This window comes from Chelonia mydas, chromosome 1 (assembly GCF_015237465.2).
Source record: "Chelonia mydas isolate rCheMyd1 chromosome 1, rCheMyd1.pri.v2, whole genome shotgun sequence".
Taxonomy (NCBI): domain Eukaryota; kingdom Metazoa; phylum Chordata; order Testudines; family Cheloniidae; genus Chelonia; species Chelonia mydas.
In genome coordinates, this window is record NC_057849.1 from 43,789,236 (window position 1) to 43,812,155 (window position 22,920).

The window sequence follows — 22,920 nt, forward strand, 5'->3', positions numbered from 1 at the left end:
TGTTTCTCTTCATCACTGCTTCCTTCAGTCATTTAGATAACTTGTGTTTCATATTTTTCCTGTATAGAATTTTTATTAAATCTGGCAACACTATTTTTTAAGAAAACACCCTCTAGTAGCAGTAACAGTGATTAAGATGGAAAGAACATGATTGCCATAAACTGAAGACAAAGCTCGTTCAATGAAGAATGTGTCTTAAGATCTGTATAGCCTGCTATCAATGCCACTCCACTCCTCCTCAAAGATTGGATCTTTTTCAGTAAAGGTACCATAATTGCAGTTCATCTGAAACAGATGACAGCTCAGCCATTGCCAGCGGTTTTACCACTGCCAGTAAAATATTTACACAATTCCAGTGACATTTATTTATTTAGGTCTGCATCCCAAGATAGCGTCAGTAACACAACAGCCAATGTCTGACACATTTTGTAGCTGATTGTAATATAAATTGAAATGCCAAAAATCTCTCTCCTGCAGAATGACTTATATTCTATCTTGAAGTGTTTTCACGATATCCATATCTTTGTATTACTATTTAATCTCATAAGTAAATAGAGATAGCAAAAAGGAAGAAAAATGGAGTCCTTAAATAAAACACACACACTATACAGGATCAGAGATTTGCAATTGCAAAATTACCCCGTCTGTTGTAAGCTAGAACAGCCTGGTCCAGCAAATACAAAGACAGCAATAATTCTTAGTGTGTGAACATTAATCTTCAGGATATAGGGGAGATCATCTCCTCCAATTTATAGATGGGCTAACTAAAATGCAGAGGGACAGATCCTCAGCTGACATAAATCAGCATTAAATTAAAGTCAGTGGAGTTATGACACTTTACACCAGCCTAGGATCTGGTGAAAAGAGGTTGTGGCTGAAGTATGTAGACAAAAGGATTGAGAGACAGAGAGGAGGATGATACCACAAATCCTGTATCCAATTCAGTAAGTTACACTGCCCCAAACAATTTTTCATAACTGAAATAAGGAGCCTTTCGGTCATCTTTGAGTGGCATTTTGCACTGCTGTATGAGGCACTTGGCATTTAACTCTCCTTCTTGTTGTCTCACATCCCCCTTTATTTTTGGACAGCTGCCTAGCAGCATTCTCAAACCTTGGGAGTGGGGAACATCTTGCATCCCGCAACAGCACATTCGCAGGCAAGCTGGGCTCCATAGTTACTGCAGTCTGTTTCTAGAATACATTGTCAAATAAAGTTAGCTGCTGGCTTTGATTTTTATTTATGGGCCTCTCTGCATTTATTTGGCAAAGATAAATGGCCTGGCATGCTCTGTAGAATCCTCAAAATGTATAAGCTCTCACTGTTTTAATACATAGACAATAGGCCACCTGCAATCAAACTCTCACCATTTGAACCAAGGTACCAGATGACTTCGCCGTGTGTTCTGTTCCAGAGTAAGGCACCCACAGAACTCACAAGGGCCATAACCAGAAGAATGCAGAACAAAACCAGAATCTGCATGTTGGTCACCTTCTCCACATTTGATCTCTTCAAAGGGGCTTTGGTTGAATTCTGAACAAAAGCAGAAACAGCCTTGAGAATTGGTTTAAGTATGGTAATAACAATAGCAAATGGTGAGAAAAACTGCTAAATAATATTACAATAACTATGACATTCCCCATAATATTACAATAACATGACTTATGAGGAGAGGCTGAGGGAACTGGGATTGTTTAGTCTGCGGAAGAGAAGAATGAGGGGGGATTTGATAGCTGCTTTCAACTACCTGAGAGGTGGTTCCAGAGAGGATGGATCTAGACTATTCTCAGTGGTAGAAGAGGACAGGACAAGGAGTAATGGTCTCAAGTTGCAGTGGGGGAGGTTTAGGTTAGATATTAGGAAAAACTTTTTCACTAGGAGGGTGGTGAAACACTGGAATGCGTTACCTAGGGAGGTGGTAGAATCTCCTTCCTTAGAAGTTTTTAAGGTCAGGCTTGACAAAGCCCTGGCTGGGATGATTTAATTGGGGATTGGTCCTGCTTTGAGCAGGGGGTTGGACTAGATGACCTCCTGAGGTCCCTTCCAACCCTGATATTCTATGATTCTATGATTCTATGAACTACAAAAGTGGGACTGTTCTCCTTAGTTCTTTCGCACACAGTTAATTTTCAGAGTCTTAAAACAGTGGACTTAGCTATTTTGTTCTCAAACTCCATCCCCAACCAGTTAAATATTGTATTTATGCAAAGTCTATGACTAGGGCCCCTAGCCACTATGGTGGTATTATATACACAAACACAGACACACAGAGACTAACAGACTACTGTTGTGAGTCAGACATAGGGGACATGTACTATGCTCAATCTCTTCTGAGGGCTCAGCACACTCCCTCCAGCCTATTCATCCCACTCTGATGGCCAAGGCAGGTAAAGAACAAGACCACGTCCCTGCCTCTGAGGGTCTAGCTCAGGGGTGGGCAAACTTTTTGGCCTGAGGGCCACATATGGGTTTGGAAATTGTATGGCAGGCCATGAATGCTCACAAAATTGGGAGTTGGGGTGCAGGAGGGGGTGAGGGCTCTGGCTTGGGTTGTGGGCTCTGGTGTGGGGCCAGAAATGAGGAGTTCAGGGTGCGGGAGGGTACTCTGGGCTGGGACCAAGGGGTTTGGAGGGCAGGAGGGGGATCAAGACCGGTGCAGGGGGTTGGGGTGTGGGAGGGGATCGGGGTGCAGGCTCCGGGTGGCGCTTATCTCAAGGAGGGGAGGCGCGGCCCTGCAGCTCCCATTGGCCACAGTTCCCGGCCAATGGGAGCTGAGGGGGCAGTGCTTGGGGTGGGGGCAGCGTTCAGAACCCCCTGACTGCCCCTACATGTAGGAGCTGGAGGAGGGAACATGCTGCTGCTTCTGGGAGCTGCGTGGAGTGGGGCAAGCCCCAGACCCTGCTCCCACCCCACCTCCCGGCAGGAGCTTGAGGGCCGGATTAAAACGCCTGGAGGGCTGGGATACAGCCCCTGGGCCATAGTTTGCCCACCCCTGGTCTAGCTCTCAGGGGAACACTAGCAGAGAGCAGCAGTTACTGTCCTCAAAAGAATGCAGGGATTGGAATTTTCTCTAGTTTCTGCACAGGGCTCTAAGAGGGAAAATGCTCCTTATATCCTCCCCTCAGCTCTTGTGCACTGCAAGTTTTTAGACACAGTTCAACAGTAGCCAAGTATAGTTGTCTTTTATAGCCTTAAATCTTAAACGAGCTGAACTAAAGTCTGGTGGAACCTGGCTGAATAGAACTACTTGCAGGATCAGGGCACATATTAATGCATGGAAAGGTTTTAACTGGATTTATTGTTCTAGAAGTAGATAATTTCTTCCTAGATTACAGCCCACAGAAGACTGCTTGTTCCAGAAAGTGAACAGGGGTATACTGCAGAGTCACAGTTGACATTACTTCTCCTTGTTACTATACTTCTCTGCGTGAGAGTCAGGAAAAGCTTGCATTACTGTAGTGCTCTGGGAAGGCTGCAATGGCACTTACTTTATAAATTTAGATTTAAAATAGTTAGTACTATATATCATGTATAAGGATACGAGTCTGTCACAGATTCCATGATTTTTGGTGACCTCCAGAATTTAAGCCCCAGGCAATGGGACTTCGGCTATCAGCTCTGTGCGGCGGGGCTCAGGCAATCAGCCCTGTGCCACGGGGTGAGCCCTGGGCAGCGGGGTTCAAGCTGTCACCCTCCACCCCGCATTTGGGCAGCAGGGCTCAGGCTTCTATGAATTATTGTTTATTGACTGCAACCAGTCCGTGACTTTTACTAAAAATAATTATGACAAAATCTTAACCTTAATCATGTATAAAACGTACGTTGTAAGCTCTTCCTGGCAGGTACTAAGTGCGCATACTGCACCCAGCACTGTGGAGTCCCAATCTCACTCGAGGCTTCTGCATGCTACTGCATTACAAATATAATGACTGACGCTTTATTTTGCATAATCAACTCATAAGGACAGGCAGAATACAGAAAGAGAGAATACCGAGTTCCATCAAAACACACACGAGTAATTATTTCCAATCCATTTTACCTGCATGAGCTTTGTGTCATGTCCTGTGTATACAACTATTCCCAGGACCCACTGGGTGTTTCTAAGCTGTGCACCTCTCAGCAAGATCTGGTCAGGCCCAATGGGAACCGGACTAGAAGCCAAGAACAAAGAAAAAAATAAGAACAGATATTTTAAATGACTCTGAAGATACTCTAATTCAAGAAAGTTATTTTTCATTATATGAACACATACTTCTTTTCTTGGTTACTCCCCTTTCACATCATTTACAAAACCCAGCACTTCGAAGGAAATGAATAGTCAGGGACCTCCAGCGTAAATCTGCCACTGCCCACCCATAAATAAATACATTGAGTTCACTCCTCGACTGTCTTCCAGTCTCTGCACAGTGCAGCAAGGTGCGGGAGCTGCAAAGGAGCTGGCTACAGTTCCCAGTTTGTCATCTAGCATATTATAGAACAGCCTCAAGGCTGCCCTAAATAACACTCCAGCTAATGTGATTTCTATTGAGCAAACAGAGGGACATAAACAGCACTAGACAATTGGCAAACTTTTCAAAAATGAGCCACTACAAAGACTTTTAATCTTAAAAACTACTTAGTCACTAAGTAACAAACATTTTCAGAAAGCAGCAGGATCCAGTGGACTGTCCGAGGGGAGTCAAGTGCTATTCTCAACTCTGCCACTAGCCTGTTGTGTTACCTGGGGCAAGGCACTTCATCTCTCTGCGCCTGAGGGCATCTACACTTGAAATGCTACAGCAGCACAGCTGAATCGCTGCGCTTCAGTGTAGACACTATCTGTGCTGATGGGAAGGGTTCTCCCATCACTGTAGGTAATCCACCTCCCCGACAGGGGGGTAGCTCGGTCAACAGAAAAATTCTTCCATCAACCTAGCACTGTTTACACTGGAGCTTAGGCCAGCTTAATTACACTGGATTTTCTAGTGTAGAACAGGCCTTAGTTTCCCCACCTATAAAATGAGCATAATGACACTTCTTTTTAAAGCACTTTAATTTCTATGGATTATAGTACTTGAATTTATATATTTGAAGCATGAAACTTTTTCTTTTAAGAGTTACAAGAGGGAACTAAATTACCCTTAAAAAGGAACTGTGGCTGCAAGCTCAACTATGAAGGGGCTCTCACTTCTCCCATAATAAACATTCATCATTTGCAAGGTGGGACTGGAACCCTGGCTAAGTTCTCTGTAAGCTGCGCGGTCGCGCAGTGGCCTATTTAGTGCAGCACAGGCGCTCAGGGAACCAGGGAGCTGTCGTGGCTGGGGGAGGGCACCCCTCCCCCAGCCCCAACCTAGCCCTACCCCTGGCCCCAACTATGTCACGGCCCAGACCTGCCATGGCCAGGGCGCCCCTACCCCAGCCCAAACCTGGGCGGCCCGGCCCGACCCCAAACCTGGACGGCCTGGCCCGAACCCGGCCGGCCCTCCCCAAACCCAGCCCCAGCCCGGACCTGCAGGGACCGGGGGAGGGGTGCCTATCTTGCAGCCCCAGCCCCGGAGCTGCCATGGCAGAGAGGGGTGCCTCTCCCCACCAGCCCAGGTGCTGCAGGGAGAGAGAGCTGGGGGAGTCCTCACACCCCTGCACCCCAACCTTCTACCCCAGTCCTGAGCCCCCTCCCACACTCCAAACCCCTCGACTCCACCCCTACCACATTAATTTTGTTATGTGTCACACATCACCTCCATACTGGTGCACGTAAAATTCATTCTGCACATGGGTGTGAAAAATTAGAGGGAACACTGAACCCTGGTCTTCTAGTTCCAGAACTCACAGGCCTCTATCACTTAAGGTAAAGACTGTCCATTGAGGTCAATAGAGCTACACCATTTTACAGTAGCTGATGATCCGGCCCATGCACCCGTTAGCAGTCACCCATAGAAATACCGTTATGTTCTTTCTATGTTGCCAGGGAGGTCACAGTGCACAGATACACCTTAGACATATTTCTTAACAGAAGACAACTGTAGTCTTTCAGTAAAGTTGATACCTTTGGCCATCTAAGCGCAAGTTTCCAATGAAGTCATAGAGGTGACGGTTGGGTCCTTCACATTCTATCTTCCCAGACACTTTCATCAAGTCTTCTCTCGACTGCAGACTAGCAGTTTGAGTCAACCCCTGCCAGAGACCAAGCCAGAGGAGATGCTTGTCATTTCAACTTTTCTTGTTAGTTTAATTTTCAACATTTTGTTCTATAATGTATCCCAACAAGTGAGAGACAGAGGCATCGCTTAGTACATTGACTTAGTACTCGAGCTTCTTCTGCTGCTTATGGGATTCAGGGGCTCTGTAGCCCCACAGAAATTGCTGACTTAATAAGGACCAGATTTTGCCCTAGCTTGCATGGTCGCTCAAGGCAGTAAAGTGGCATAAGGCACCTCCTTACTAGCTTGAGCCAGCTGCCTCTACAACCATTCATAGCAGTGCACAGAAAACAGTCTTCACAGCGCTGTTATGTTCCCCCACTCGGCGCAAGTGGACAGGAGGGAGTGGGAAGAAACAAGGAATGAGAGCAGCTTTGGTTCTGCCCTCCCCCTCCCCCTACACGGGGCAATGTAGCTTTTTGACACATGTATGCTAAGTCCCACTCTCCCTCCAGGGCCGCTCCTGGGGCACTACAACCATGCTCTGCCCTTGCTCAGGGTTGATTGCTAACTCACCACAGATTAATAGATTCCAAGGCCAGAAGGGATCATTGTTATCTAGTCTGCCCACCCAGTATAGCACATGCCACAGAACTTCCCCAAAATAATTCCTAGAGCATCTCTTTCATGAAAACATCCAATCTTGACTTAAACTATGCGGGGTGTCAAACTGGTCCTCTCTTGCCCCCAGGATCGAGGAACTGCATCCAGCTCCTTTGCAGCTCCCCCATCCTATTGCACTCAGTGAAGACTGCATATCGCAGACAAGAATTTAACCCAATGTATTAACTTATTGGGAGGGCAGTGTAAGATTTATCATAGGTATCACTACCCATACCCTAACATGCCATTTTCTGAAATTTAGAAACCACATGCCTGATTCTTCACTGCTTTTTGCCTTGTGTCAAAAGTTACCCTTGAGTGAAGGGAGTGGAAAGTGAGTGTAAATCACTGCCATAAACCCATTTTCCATCTTGTTTGCTCAAGTGAGACTCCACGTTGCAAGGCAGTTAGAGAATCAGGTCCACATTTTTTAAATGCAGTGACCCATATATAAATACAATCTGCAGACGATTCTTCCCCAGACTACTGTCCTTGGTATCAGACCTGTAGATACAACCACAGTTTCTCAAACAAAATTAAAATGCAGGCAAATATAAATGTTTTAAAATATGAATTGTAAGTTACAATGGCATTATGATGATGCATTTTGTACAAGATGGGTCATGTGAGGTGTCACTGGAAAATTTATGATTTGCTAAATATGATTATCATATTTGTATGCATGTATCATTTTTGTACCGGAAGTTATGAATATTGACTACATATCTGTATTTCACATGTAATCACACCTGGGTGACACCCACTAGGCAAAATGCTTCCAGTCTAGATAGTCGGCTATGAAGGGCCTACTCAAGGTAATGGGCCATTAGGAAAAACAATAGGCTTTAGGAGAAGCTTATGCCCCACCTGGTAAGCATCCCTGAGAATGCTCCAAACAGCTTGTAAGTAATGGTTGCTATGACTCAGCAAGGTATGCAAGGGCATGTGACCAGGCCACATGACACAGAATTTCATCTTGGATACCAGTGTTTTTCCACAAACTGAGTTTGGGACAAAGGGTTCCTGCCATATGCTAAAGCTATATAAGGCAGGGAGTGACATCATCTGTTGTTCTTCACTCTCCCACAACTGAACACCTAAGAGAAGCTCCTAAGGAAAAGGACTTGGAACTGGGGTTGAACACAAAAAAGAAGCTTACAAGAAGTGGAAGATTGGACAAATGACCAGGGAAGAGTATAAAAATATTGCTCGGGGATGCAGGAGTGAAATCAGGAAGACCAAAGCACACCTGGAGTTGCAGCTAGCAAGAGATGTTAAGAGTAACAAGAAGGGTTTCTTCAGGTACATTAGCAACAAGAAGAAAGTCGAGGAAAGTGTAGGCCCCTTAGTGAATGAGGGAGGCAACCTAGTGACAGAGGATGTGGAAAAAGCTAATGTACTCAATGCTTTTTTTGCCTCTGTCTTCATGAACAAGGTCAGCTCCCGGACTGCTGCACTGGGCAGCACAGCGTGGCGAGGAGCCCTCTGTGGAGAAAGAAGTGGTTTGGGACTATTTAGAAAAGCTGGACGAGCACAAGCCCATGGGGCCGGATACGCTGAATCCGAGAGTGCTAAAGGAGTTGGCGGATGTGATTGCAGAGCCATTGGCCATTATCTTTGAAAACTCATGGTGATCCGGGGAAGTCCCGGACGACTGGAAAAAGGCTAATGTAGTGCCCATCTTTAAAAAAGGGAAGGAGGAGGATCCTGGGAACTACAGGCCAGTCAGCCTCACCTCAGTCTCTGGAAAAATCATGGAGCAGGTCCTCAAGGAATCAATTCTGAAGCACTTGGAGGAGAGGAAAGTGATCAGGAACAGTCAGCATGGATTCACCAAGGGCGAGTCAGGCCTGACTAATCTAATTGCCTTCTATGACAAGATAACTGGCTCTGTGGATGAGGGGAAAGCGGTGGATGTGTTGTTCCTTGACTTTAGCAAAGCTTTTGACACGGTCTCCCACAGTATTCTGGCCAGTAAGTTAAAGAAGTATGGGCTGGATGAATGGACTATAAGGTGGATAGAAAGTTGGTTAGATTGTCGGGCTCAACGGGTAGTGATCAATGGCTCCATACCTAGTTGGCAGCTGGTATCAAGTGGAGTGCCCCAAGGGTCAGTCCTGGGGCCGGTTTTGTTCAATATCTTCATTAATGATCTGGAGGATGGTGTGGATTACACCCTCAGCAAGTTTGCAGATGACACTAAACTGGGAGGAGTGGTAGATACGCTGGAGGGTAGGGATAGGATACAGAGGGACCTAGACAAATTAGAGGATTGGGCCAAAAGAAATCTGATGAGCTTCAACAAGGACAAGTGCAGAGTCCTGCACTTAGGACGGAAGAATCCCATGCACCGCTACAGAGTAGGGACCGAATGGTTAGGCAGCAGTTCTGCAGAAAAGGACCTAGGGGTGACAGTGGATGAGAAGCTGGATCTGAGTCAACAGCCTGCCGTTGTTGCCAAGAAGGCCAATGGCATTTTGGGCTGTATAAGTAGGGGCACTGCCAGCAGATTGAGGGACGTGATCGTTCCCCTCTATTCGACATTGGTGAGGCCTCATCTGGAGTACTGTGTCCAGTTTTGGGCCCCACACTACAAGAAGGATGTGGAAAAATTGGAAAGAGTCCAGCGGAGGGCAACAAAAATGATTAGGGGACTGGAACACATGACTCATGAGGAGAGGCTGAGGGAACTGGGATTGTTTAGTCTGCGGAAGAGAAGAATGAGGGGGGATTTGATAGCTGCTTTCAACTACCTGAAAGGGGGGTCCAAAGAGGATCGATCTAGACTGTTCTCGGTGGTAGCTGATGACAGAACAAGGAGTAATGGTCTCAAGTTGCAGTGGGGGAGGTTTAGGTTGGATATTAGGAAAAACTTTTTCACTAGGAGGGTAGTGAAGCACTGGAATGGGTTATCTAGGGAGGTGGTGGAATCTCCTTCCTTAGATATTTTTAAGGTCAGGCTCGACAAAGCCCTGGCTGGGATGATTTAGTTGGGGATTGGTCCTGCTTTGAGCAGGGGGTTGGACTAGATGACCTCCTGAGGTCCCTTCCAACCCTGATATTCTATGATTCTATGAAGGGAATGGTCCTAAGTTTGTGTCTGCTAGGGAGACTGGCACTGTAACTAGGTCGCATCCAGTTAGTGTCTATGTAAAATCCCAGAGACCAGACAATTCTGGTGCTTGTATTTTGCCTGTTGCTAGTGTGTTGTTGGGAAAGAGTGTAGCAACTCTGTCTAATCAGGGTGAGATCCTAGCCAGGGCACAAGGAGAGCAGAAAGGTGATTTGATTATGTTACCTACTGAGGATGTGGAAACCTGTAGCAAGAAGGAAAAGATTACTGAACTTGTGTGTGGCAAAGGGAAGGAGACTGCTTCTAACCTTTTACCTAGGAAGTCTGTAAGTTTGCCTGAAAGGGGATTGTGTAGGAATCCTCCTGATGGGCCAGACGTAATTCTGGATGTAAGTGAGACCCAGAAAGAGTCTGTTGTTGCTCAGGAAAGTGTTCCTCTAGAGCAAGCCGTAGGTGAAAAGGGTAAGGGCAGAATTTCTGTGAAGGGTGAACTGTTGCATAGAAAAGCCCTAGGGAAAGGAATCCTCATAGTAGTCTTTGCAAGCCGTTTACTGCAACTGAAGGGTGTGAAAGTGATTTAATCAAGAAAGTTTCAGTTCCTAACAGCCAGAAATTTTCTGTTGTGAATGAAGCCACTGACTTTCCTGTTGAAAGATCCAGTGTGGACAGCTTTGAGAAGGTCTCAGATGAAGTGAAAGCTGTTAAGAACGTTAAACAGTCCTATAACCAAGTGGCTTGTTGGGGAGACAAGGTTGTGGAGAAAGGGATGTCTCCATGCTAGTTCTGTAAGTGAACAGTATGTGGCCCAGGCCAAGATGGGCGCTCTTAACCAACAGAGCCCGAATTGCAGGCCTCCAGACTGGAGCGCTGAGAGAAGACCCTATCCCAGTTTAACCCCCGGGGGTTTTGGGGTGGCAAAAGGGCACGGGCCACATAAACCTTCCCACATGAGGCATGCGAGTGCTATCGACCACCCCGACCTAAGGGAGGGCGTGAAACTGGAAGGGCCTGGTGTAACTCCCACCAAGGAACAGGAGAGATGCTGGGGCATCCATGGGAATGTTGGTGGCTTCGAACTTCCCCAGGTCACCGGCAAAAGTGACCCCGCTCAGTTCGGTCTCAAAGGGGGAGAGATGTGACGAAGCAGGACTGTTCTTAATGTTTCCTCTGAATATTGTGGGGGTGCCTCAGTTTCCCCTATGCAGTTCTTAAGTATCTAGGTGGTGGGATAAGGGTGTATGATTGTTGCAGAGCCCTAGAGGGCAGGTGTGTGCAGGGGTCTGGACACCGAGAATGGCCGACACCCTGTTTCCTGGCAACTGATGGCCTGGCCCTTCCCCCCGCAAGGTGAGAGCTAAAGGGTTGGAGAACAAAGGAATCAGGTGACCTCCTGGCCTGGGAAAGGGACAAAGCCAAGAGGAGGAGGGGCTGGAGAGAGTTTCAGTTTGGGGCTGGCTGGGGACATGTAGTGAAGTGCAGATGGGATTGTCTGGCTCACTGCCTCCCAAAATGGACCCAGCTGAGGGGTCCTGTTCTCTGCACCTACAAGCTCTGGTTTAGACCATGTTCCTGTTGTCTCATAAACTTCTGTTTTACTAGCTGGCTGGCTGAGAGTCACGTCTGACTGCGAAGTTGGGGTGCAGGACCCTCTGGCTTCCCCAGGACCCTGCCTGGACGGACTCGCTGTGGGAAGAGCACGGAGAGGCAGAGGATGCTGAATGCTCCGAGGTCAGACCCAGGAAGGTGGAAGTTGTGTGAGCTGTGAGTCCTGAAGACAGTCTGCTAGCAGAAAGGAGACTTTCCCAAAGTCCTGACTGGCTTCATAGGGAGCAGTTCCAGAGCATCGCCTGGGGACTCCGTGACAACAAGTACACAGGTTTCTAAGTGCTGCTTTGATATTGCCAGGGGTATGCTGCAATCCCATGAAATTGCATCTTAATGTGCTCAATGCCCTGATTCTCCTCACACATTAGTTTTAGATTTGAGCAGCTGCAGTGTCTAAATGGAGTTACTCCCAATTGACACCGGGGTCAGTAAGAAGAGAATCTGTAACTCCTCTTCTCTGACTTGCATAATGACAGGTTTCAGAGTAGCAGCCGTGTTAGTCTGTATTCACAAAAAGAAAAGGAGTACTTGTGGCACCTTAGAGACTAACAAATTTATTTGAGCATAAGCTTTCGTGAGCTACAGCTCACTTCATCGGATCCATCCTTTTCTTTTTTTCCTCTTCTCTGATAACTTTACATTTCCCAAACATTTAAAATACAAACTTATTTTCTCACCTCTAAACATTCTCTTATATTTTACAGATATATTTGCATAAAATAAAATGTGTCCTTCTGGTGAAGTTTACCATGGGCACAGCGTGACTGATGCCCCTTGGTACAGAACAGCCACTGTATCCATGCTGCACATGCTATGGAGAGGGCATGTAAGGGGACTCCACACACCAAAGGTTCTGCATCAGCTCTGATAAACCACGGCATGGGGTGCTGGGGATGGGGAGGAGGATGGTGGGAGCTTGGCCTCTCGCTCTGTAATTACTGGGATCCCCTCAAGCAGGATGTGCATAAGAGACTCAGTTAATTATTTTTACTCACACAAAAGTACCAATCTCCGCTCCATGCTGCTCCCCACCCAAAGACTGAGGTGCTCACACTTAGGAGTCGGAGAAAGCCTGGGTAAATACACAGGCCCTGATTCACCTTTACACCTCTCTGGCGGTGTAAAGAAGCCTGGAAGTGGATATGTCTAATTCACACTCTTTAAAGGTCTATTTATGTGGCCAGGGTTGTACAAAGCAGCCCCAGTGTAAATGAGAATCAGGCCCATACGCTTTGCAACATGACCTGAAGGTCATCAAATGCAGGTCCTGTAAGATGGAGAAAGAGTAAATTCATGTTTAAAGCACTTACAAGCATGTAATTACAGCAGCCCTGGGAAGAATACTGCTGTTATTAGAGTGGGGGAAAGTGAGGCAGAGAAGTTAAATATTTGTTTGAAGGCCACACTAGACGTAAGCGTCATAGCCAGGATCTTCCTGATGTCCATTCCCATGTTTAAATCCACTGGACCATGCCTCTCTTTAATTCAGTCTCTCAACAAATCTGTACAGCAATTATTACCACCTCCATTCAATAGATGCAGAAACTGGCAGTGAGAGCATAAGTAACTAGTCAAGAGTTATACAGCTGCATTTAGAATCCAGATCTCCTCACACCCAACTCCCTTTCCTAACTGCTAAATGGGACTTTCTAGTTAACATTATACACTAACAAAATAAATGTGATTTTACCTGTCGTATTTTAAGATTAGTCTCCCCATCAAGATTAGATGTTTCAATATAGCACATTGCCTGAGGTTCACTGCAGAAAGCACAGTAAAATTTTCATGATTAAACATTTTATAAAACAATTACATTGAGCCTAACTTGTGCTTTGAAATTACCCAATTATAACTATTCTCAATACATTATATGGCAAAAAGTTAAATTCTGATGGTGAATGACAGGGTGCCATTTTTTAAAAATCCCTATGAAAATTACTTCACTTAAAAATGACTTAAATGATTTCTTAAAAAATACACTTCTATCTGAGTCAATACAGACGCTATCCAGGAAAAACAAGCAGGTTTAACATAAGTACACATCACTTCTAGAAAATATTAAAGAACCTCTGCTTCAATTCTTCACATTATTTAATAACTCAGCTGTTTCACTTTTGACAAGTTCTCCTTCTAGAATTTTCTTCCCCAAATTTGTTGAGCAAGAATGCTGGAAAACCATAGCAACATTAAAACAGGGGAGATTTTCAAATTACTAAGGACAATTAGGCACCAGCTCCCTTCATACCTTTGTACATTTTTTCCCCATAGAGCCAAATCTGGCTATACCCTGCTCATACAATTCACCAAAAAGCCATGGCTGTAAGGGCAGCAGAGGATGTTAATGTTCCACCTCCCTGATTCTAGTTCCCCCCAAACTTGCAGAGGCTACTCTGCAGGTGTCCTGTGGTTGGAGCCACAGAAAGGCATTCTGGAACCAGGGTTAGACTCAAGGGGTGTGGTCTACTAGAGTGTTTGTGCCCTAACACATCCCCACACATCCCCTGTCTTACAGAAATTACTCCTCTTCCTGGCTGGAATAGGCTGTCCAAGGGTGGGAGAGAGCTAAGTATGGGTCAAATTCAGGTATACAATGATGATGCTTTCACAGAGTGCCTACTCTCAGGGCACACCTGAGGAGTATTAGAATCTTGCCCAGAGTTTGTACTCATTCATCTTGTCCTGTAGTTCATAAATTCATAGATTTTAAGGCCTGAAGGGACCACTATGACCATCTGAGCCCCTTTATAACACAAGCCATAGAACTTCCCCAAAATAATTCCTAGAGTATATCTTTTAAAAAGACATCCTCACTTATGTCTATGCATCACAATGAAGGAATTCACTTCCTACTTGGACCCAGATACGCATTTCATCTTCATAGTTTGCAGACTACTTTCTATACATTGAGATGCTGTTCTATACCTCCTGAAGCAATCAGATTTAAATTAACCCTTGTATTGCTGCCATTTTCCTGACTGCTAGACACCTGAATGCCAGAGAGATGCAGGTATGCAGATCTAGCCATATACACAGAGATGTATGTGGTCTCCAGAGAAATAAATTTTCTTTCAGAAGTCATACAGCAATGGGAGCTGGAACACAGGTTCACAGCTTCCCACATATGGTCAAACTAACAGATCAAATCCAATGGACACTACAGACTCTAATACATAAACCACAATGGTCCATATTTTTGGTCATATTATGAACAGCAAATTCACTGTAATCTAGATGGTGGATCAGACGCAGCACTTATATCACAGGCCAAGAAATTTTTACACAAAGTTCTTCACATCTGTATATAGACTTGAAAATGCCTCTTATACCCAGTACAAATGAGATCCAAATATGATCTTTAATTGCTTTTGGTCTTTTTTTCTGCCTTAAGAATTTCTGCTGTCTGTAAGATCCCTTGAATGTCATCTTTATGTGAATAATCAAAATAATAGACAATTTAACAGTCAAAACAATATACCTGTACACACAATACCTTAATACAGCACATACCATATACAAATCAAACAATCCATCCTTGCAGAGCATGCAAAGCTTTCTGGTGAACTGAGGGCTATTATTATTATTATTATTACCATCTCAAAGAATTTATTATGTACATAACAAAGCGACCATGGTAAAAGCAAAACCACAACAGAAATGGCCAGTACTAAAAGCAAAGCATTTCATAAATTAAACAGCATACTCAGGGCCAAATTATGCCTCAGTTATACCAGTGTAACCTCACTGACATCAGTGGGGTTACTGGAGTGGTACTGACAGAATAATTTGGTCTATGTATCTTAAGAACTAAATCCCAGTGAAGCAGGTAAGTGGGAGAAAAAGTTTAAATATAAAACGTTGGGGGAGAAAGCCCAAAATGGAATGAGTATCCCTCAAAACTGGAAATTACCATTCTGATTAGAGTGTGGTTGTATCCCCTACCTGCACTTAAATTTGGGAGCCACCTGGCTAGTAATAAATAATCAATAATAATTTGGGGCTTTTATTTAAATAAATCTTATTTTTAAATTTTGACCTAAATCCTAGAACGAACTAGATATTTGAGGTACCTCAGTTTTTGGGTACTCAACCTCAGTCATGATTAAAGGGACAATATTTTTCAGACTTACTGAGCACCCTCAGGACACCTTATAGAATTTCAATTGGGCACCCTAAAACTCCAGTACCCCAAATCGCTAGTCACTTTTGAAATTTCAAATCTTCATTTTTACCTGCTATCTATCTCCACCAGAGACACTGCTTCTCCTGGTGACACAAGAATGAGACAGAAAGTGAGGGCAAGGCAGGAAATGTAGGCCAATAGCTCAGAAAAGACATTTCTCAGAAGGTTAGTCATCTGTTTCCCTCTCCAGGAGGGAATTTCAGGGCCTGGGGATCAGGGTGACCCATGGCCATTGCTAGTTAGAGAGAAGAAGAACACCCACAAGATCCCTTGTTTGATGTTTGGGTGGTGAAGAGAAGACCTGCAGTTTTAGGGTGTGTCTTCACTGCAAAGTTAACTCAAATTATAACTCAAATGTTGCTCCTAACTCAAGTGTGGCGGTGCTTTTAAACACAACTTGGCTGGTCTATCAGGGGGTACAGGCTAAAACTTCAGAGAGCGCAACTCAGCAGATGCTGGCATGCCCACTCTAGTGTGGCCACAGGCTAGTTCCACTCGAGTGCTGACAGTCCTCCAATGCCTTCTCATAATTCCCACCCAGGCACCCAGAGAGGACAGACAAGTTCTCTCATAATTCACTAAAAAAGAATTTACAGAGCAGCTCATCTAACTGCAGCGCAAAGACCCATGAGATATGCCCCCAGAAGTCCCAGGACTTGTCTACACTTACAGTGCTGTGGCACTTAGTAAAGATGCTACCGGTACCAAAAGAAGAGCTTTTCCCATCGGCGTAGGTGCTCCACCTCCCGGAGAGGTGGTAGCTATGTTGACAAGAGAAACCCTCGAACTGTCTATACCAGGGGATAGGTTGGTATAACTAGGTTGCCCAAGGGTGTGGCTACGTTTGTAGTGTAGATTAAACTTTCATAGAATATCAGGATTGGAAGGGACCTCAGGAGGTCATCTAGTCCAACCCCCTGCTCAAAGCAAGACCAATCGCCAATTTTTGACCCCGATCCCTAAATGGCCCCCTCAAGGATTGAGCTCACAACCCTGGGTTTAGCAGGCTAATGCTCAAACCACTGAGCTATCCCTCCCCCTTATTTTAGTGACACACATGAATAAGTGAAGCACCAGAGCAGTGGACACAGCAGCTCGAATGTTATTCTGCACTGTGACTGCTTTCTCTCAAGCGAGGCTAACTCGAGAGAAGTAACTTGAGCATACATAACTCGAGTTAATTGCAGTGGAAGAAGGCGGCACAAGTACTTGGGGGCGGGGCACTAAGTGGGGGGGGGAACTTGCTGGAATTTTTTCAGTTCAATTAATACAAGGAAACAAAACTAAAGTTCTTTTGATCACCACCAAAAATCACTTAGCTGCAAAATCCTCTGAAAGCTTCTCTTCACTGTTAAAAAGGGTGTGTTTTATACCTTGGGGTGAGTAACTTACAAGAGCAGTCCTGATGTAAAAAACACAGTGAGGACAAGACACTTTAGTTCTATCATGAGCTGAACAGCTCTAGACCCGCCTTGACCTCAGTGAATTTACCTCACGATAAAACTAATGTGTCAGGTCTTCACTGTGTTTTTACCTCAGGACAGCTCATGCTTCTCAATTACATTGAGGTAAAAAAATTGCACTTTTTTTTTTAGCAGTGAAGACCTTTTAGAAGTGAGAGGCCTTTCAAAACTCACTGAGCAATTTGACTGCACTCAGCATTTGTCAAATCCCCAAATCTCCTCCCTACAAATCTGAAAGAGCCAATTTCCCAAAATGCTACAGTGAGCTCAGTTTCAAGCACCACCAATTTGAACACCATCTTACCTGGCTGCTCTTGAGAAGTTATTCACAATGCAAATGAAATGAGAGGGTGACTGGAAAGGATCACTTCTTTCCCTGATAAGGCAAACATATCTTTTTGATGTAGAAACGTTGTTATCCAGTTCACACAGTGAGGGGATTGGCATATAAGATCTATGTTTACACGGCCTAATGATGAAAATAATTTCTTTAAAACCTCAGTTCAGCAGAAGCATCATGTCACACCCACTCAGTATATCTGACCTGGAAGATACAATGATCATGTCTGCTGGAAGATGCTGCCCATTGGTGACCTTCACAATGTCTCCTACTGCCACCTATTGATACAGGGGCAGGAGTGCAGCAGCAGGGAAGAAGAGAAAATGAACACAGATTGTTCATCTGGATTATTAATGTGTTAACTATTCCCTTCACAAAGAGAGGAAGAGTTCTGTATCTTACAAAGAACATCTACAGTGATGCTTTGAATTCAGTCTGGTTATATACCATTGAGAAGATAAATGGCTCATTTCACACATTTAATGAAGGGAAACAATGTCTACCACAGACAAAAAATATAAGTCATAACTTCAGAAGTAAGTTTCAAGTTTTAGTTTTTCCTTACTTTAGATAAGGTGATTAAGCCCCTCCCTATTACTCCTACTGCCTGAACAAGCTTGTCTGTAGGCAGTGGCTCTTCTTGATAGCTGATAAGAGATGCTTTCCCAGGTGACATAAGTTTTCTTATCTTTGCTTTTGTCTCTACCTCATCTTTTTAACGTATCGTCTGATTTACTCTTCCTCTGACCTCTTCTCTTCCCTTTTCTTTCTTGGTTCCATGTTTTCTCACTACTCACCAGCTTGCTACTCTCCTCTTACCTGAACTCTTCTCACATTAGATGCTTTTCATCTTAAGCACTTGTAGCATTAAACATCAGCAGGTGCTCTAGTATGTCGCAACACAAACTAGTGGTAGATGCTGTGAACACTACCAGCAACTGTGTTTCACTTCTCACATTTCACCTGATTAGCTGTTCCATGGCCTGTTCCTAGAGATGCTGAGCACCCACAACTCCCATTATCTTCAATGGGAGTTGAAGGTGCTCAACAGCTTTCATGCCTAGACACAATGGAATCATTTAGGGACCCGCACGTCATCTGTCCTTGTTCATACAAATTATGAACTGCTGGATTGAGATTGAACATCAAGACATAATCCTAATGTCGGAATGGACCCTGAAAAGTCAAGCAGTTTCCAAAAGTAGATGGTAAGTTTCTTTGCTTTAAACAGTAAACTTCATTGGAGAAGACAAGCCTGACCCTACTCCCACTGAAGTAAAATTCCCATGGACCTCAATGGTAGCAAGATCGGGTCTAATAACTTCTAACAAATCAGATCTGATATTTTAGAAGGGTGATATGCTAAACACAGCTGAGTAATTATGACAAAATAATGGATAAACTGGAATCCTCATGACTCAAAATGAAACACTTATAGTCAAGATTCTTTGTTTAAATGTGAAGACTGTAACACAATGTGAAAACATTCCATGTTCAGCCTTATGTGACATCTCTAATTCACAATCTGGTAGAAAAATTAAGATAAAGTGGCACGTCTCAGTGTCAGCTTTACTTTCCCTGGGATTCATTGGTTTCCATTAGATCCTTACTGTTCTTTAAATATAATTTTATGGGTTTAATTTCCTGATTTGGTTTTCAGAGTCCTTCTCAGAAAATTACAAGGGATGTACATTATTTATCACTTACCAGAATGAAGCTCAAAGAGCTATTTTGGACTTTCTGGTAAATATAGATTTATAACAAATTCTCTAAGCGCCACAGGCCTGACCTGAAGAATCTGTACTCACACGAGTAACCTCATTAAATACAATCAGAGTATTCACCTGGGGTTAAATTCACAATTGTGCAGAGGATAAGAACCAGGTTTATGCACCACTGAAGTCCCACTTAAGTCCTAAAAAAAATTGAGTTTAAGTGGGATTTATGTGGCCGTGTATAGACCTTGTGCTGGCTCTCTTCATAGGTGTTCATTATACCTGTACAGATTATCCTTGTGATTGAGGGTTTGTAGAACCTGGTCTCAAAAAATCTGAACTTCTTATAGGGAAAAGTTCTAATTGATTGGGCCCCAGAAACTACCTAAGTTAAATAAGTATTTAAGTAAGGCCCAGATCCTTGAAGGTATTTAGACTCCTAACTTCCAAAGCCTAAATACTTTTGAAGATCTGGGCCTAAGACTTCAGAGAAAAAATTCCCCTAGATCTGCAGAGAACATATAAAGTTGTTAAAAACAATATTAATATAGCTGTGCCATTGCAGTGAAACTAATTAACTTTTATTGGGATAAAAGCAATGTGCTACAAAGGAGCAAACAGCACAGGGTTCTAGTCTCTATGGTAATATCAATAATACCTAATTGTTATTATAAAAGTAACAAATGGACAACTGTTACTGGAAAAACAGATGAATGGGACACAATCTTGGAGACCATATCTGAGAGCTCTGCGTTGCTACCACAGTGCAAAGCAGTCACAAAAAGCTGCCCTAAACAGGCAGCCAAGGATTCCCCCATCACAGGGGACTCATTAGACAGTGTAAATCCAGTGTCGTTGGCTCTGCGCCATCCTAGAATCAGTCCATCAAAAGTAATTCTTTTCAAACATTTTAAAAATTGGTTTTTTTACCTCTTTCCACATAATGGTCCGCCACAATCCATTTCGTAAAACTGAAATAAAAATCATCAACTTTAATTAATTTTTATTTGTTAGAATGCATATCAAAAATCAAGATGACTTACACTATCCAAACACCTTGAAGCACAGGAAGCATATATGCCAAGGTCCAAATTAACTAATGTGCAGGGATACAATCCTAAATATTTTTTCAGAAGTTGGTATCAAATTTCATCCTCTGATGTGTGTGAGTGCACACATGAATCAGAGCCAGGCACACATGTCCCAGGGCAGAATCTGGCTCTCAGTACATACTATTTCTATGAAATCACCCCAACATTGTGATGTTGATTACAGATCCAGAAATACTGCTAGGAGTTGCATACATGTTACAGAGAGCAGGAGGTGACCCACTATCATTCAATTTCCATTATTTTAAACTATAACATAGTCTTATCTCCCATTTGAGATATGAAAATGATCATTCCTGAAACACATTATCTTGTGGGGGGAGGGGAGTATTTGTTGTACATTACTGGGTAATGGCAAAGAAGTTAAAAATGACTTCATCACACCAAACGATTTATCTAGAATGTTTTCATTCATTCTTTTGTAGTTCACTCATCCCAGAAAAGGTATCTAGGAAGCCAACAAAAGAAGCCAGCTATTACCTCCATGGCAGGAGGGTGGAGGACGTCCAGCTAAAAGGCAAACACTGTGTTCATAGGTTTAAAAAAAAAATAATTAAAATTCATGTCACTTCTACCCCAAAACCAACCTCAATATACCGCAATCTGATTTTCCTAAGTTCACTTAGGGGAAAATCCCAGTTAACAAAAAATCACTTCTGTCATCGGAGGTTACACTAGCTAAAGATCCTGCAGATCTCTACAGAGGTGGTGATTCAGTTTTAGAGAGTTTTAAGTTCCACAGGACTGAAGCTTAACCCCTGTGCAGCTACTAAATCGCACGGACTAGGTAGCTTAGCTTCAGGCTTCCTTGCCAGGGGATTCCTAAGTTCTCAGTGCTGATGTTAAGTTCCTATAGAACTGAAGACCTCTGGTAGGCTTGAAGGTACTGATTATCTGAAGTCCCACTTTTATGTAACTTTTTGAGAGTCCTTCGAGATCTTAAAAAAAAAAATCAGGGTTCTATTTTGTTGAGGAACAGACATCAATAGTGATGCAAAAGTGGTTATAAATAATTTTATTATAATTATATACAGGTTTAGGTTATTACATCCTTGCCTTCATCTTTAATGAAGATAAGGAGATATTTCCATTAATTTTGTACACATGATGAGTGAAGAATGATCATTCGCGTGCTTATTAAAAATTGATCTGGTTTCTCACTAAAATGTTCAAGCAAATTAAAGAAATTCCTAGGAAAGCTGAGAATCATCACCAAAAGCGTCAAAGAGGATGACATCTGTTTAGGCATGAAACCATATTTGTTGCTTCTAAGTGTGTTTACACAGATTCTTTATCTCATGAAAACATTCTTAGGATATTTATGTTTTAGAAAGAGACCTGATTGTGTAAAAGAACACGAGGATGTTCTTTATACAGGATATAATACCTTTCCAGGATACTGTACCCCTTTCAGTAGTCTAATTTGTCTTGCGTACCTCCAAGTTTCACCTCACTTAAAAACTATTTATTTATAAAATCAGACATAAAAATACAGAAGTGTCACAGCACACTATTACTGAAAAACTGCTTACTTTCTCATTTTTAAAATAAATCAATTGGAATATAAACATTACGCTTACATTTCAGCCTATAGTATATAGAGCTGTATAAACAGGTCATTGTCGGTATGAAATTTTAATTTGTACTGACTTCACTAGTGCTTTTTATGTTGCCTGTTCTAAAACTAGGCAAATACCTAGATGACTTGCTGTACCCCCTGGAAGACCTCTGCGTACCCCCTGGGGTACCTGTACCCCCAGTTGAGAACCATTAATCTATGATACCAAGGATGTGTTATCAGAGCTCTAAACTTAGTCATAGAAGTAGACTTCTTTACTCCTCCTCTTTGCAAAGAGATAAGCCTTAGTTTAAACCCATAAAAAGAATTCTGAAAATATTCTTATTGAAAAAACAGATTTCTTTTACAGGCACTTTGTTCAAGGGTGGCAAAATTATGGTTTGGAAATATTTTACAGATGATATCAATTACTTGTATCTAACTTGGGGTTTGCCTTAAAGGTTGTCCCTCAAATGTTTAAGATGGTATAAGCTTTCTTTGAGATGTTTATTTGCAAATATTTTCTATCTAAATGTAAATATTTCATATAACAACAGCCAGATACCATTATTATGTGAATAGTCAGATGTTTTATATACAAATATAGCAAGGTCTTTTTATGCTATAACTGATTACTAACACAAGAAGCTATTTAAATATAAAATTGTTATATTAATTGGGGAAATAATTAGTTATCTGATAATGAATCAGCAACTCCTTATTCAGAAATCACCTCATGGGATTTTGTGCTGACAAAGTCAGCATTAACTCCTGCCAAATCCCTTTTCCATGACGTTGACCTCCCCGTGAAGTTTTGGAGGGAGGAGGATGCAGGTACAAGGAAGACACTTTCAGTTTGGCTGCTGCAGGGGGAAAGAGTTGGGAAAAGTACAGAGAAGCTGTCCAACATATTAATACCCTGAAATCCATTGGATTTCCCTGTAGATCCTGGAACATTCATTCTAGTCAAGGAGGAGAACTCTTCCTAACCTACAAGGCAGCAAACCCACCCTCCTAAACAGGATTCTTGGATGTCTTTGTGAGTGTCAACTCTTGGAGTTTTTCATGTAACTTTTCTATTATTTTTATTTT

At 43.1% G+C, this 22,920-nt stretch overlaps 1 protein-coding gene across 3 annotated transcripts in view; it reads right to left on the reverse strand.

Moving 5' to 3' along the window:
* ATP8A2 (ATPase phospholipid transporting 8A2) overlaps positions 1 to 22,920 on the reverse strand; it is a 652,386-nt gene that overhangs the window by 510,442 nt on the left and 119,024 nt on the right. For 2 of the 3 annotated variants that reach the window (XM_027821585.3, XM_043530953.1), the window contains exons 6-11: positions 20,092 to 20,132; positions 17,651 to 17,724; positions 13,154 to 13,223; positions 6,029 to 6,156; positions 4,040 to 4,151; positions 1,368 to 1,533 (exon numbers count right to left, since the gene is read on the reverse strand). In XM_027821585.3, the coding sequence (XP_027677386.3) occupies positions 1,368 to 1,533; positions 4,040 to 4,151; positions 6,029 to 6,156; positions 13,154 to 13,223; positions 17,651 to 17,724; positions 20,092 to 20,132 (591 nt within the window). The remainder of the gene's footprint in view (positions 1 to 1,367; positions 1,534 to 4,039; positions 4,152 to 6,028; positions 6,157 to 13,153; positions 13,224 to 17,650; positions 17,725 to 20,091; positions 20,133 to 22,920) is intronic. The other variant, XM_043530957.1, reaches the window with a different exon arrangement.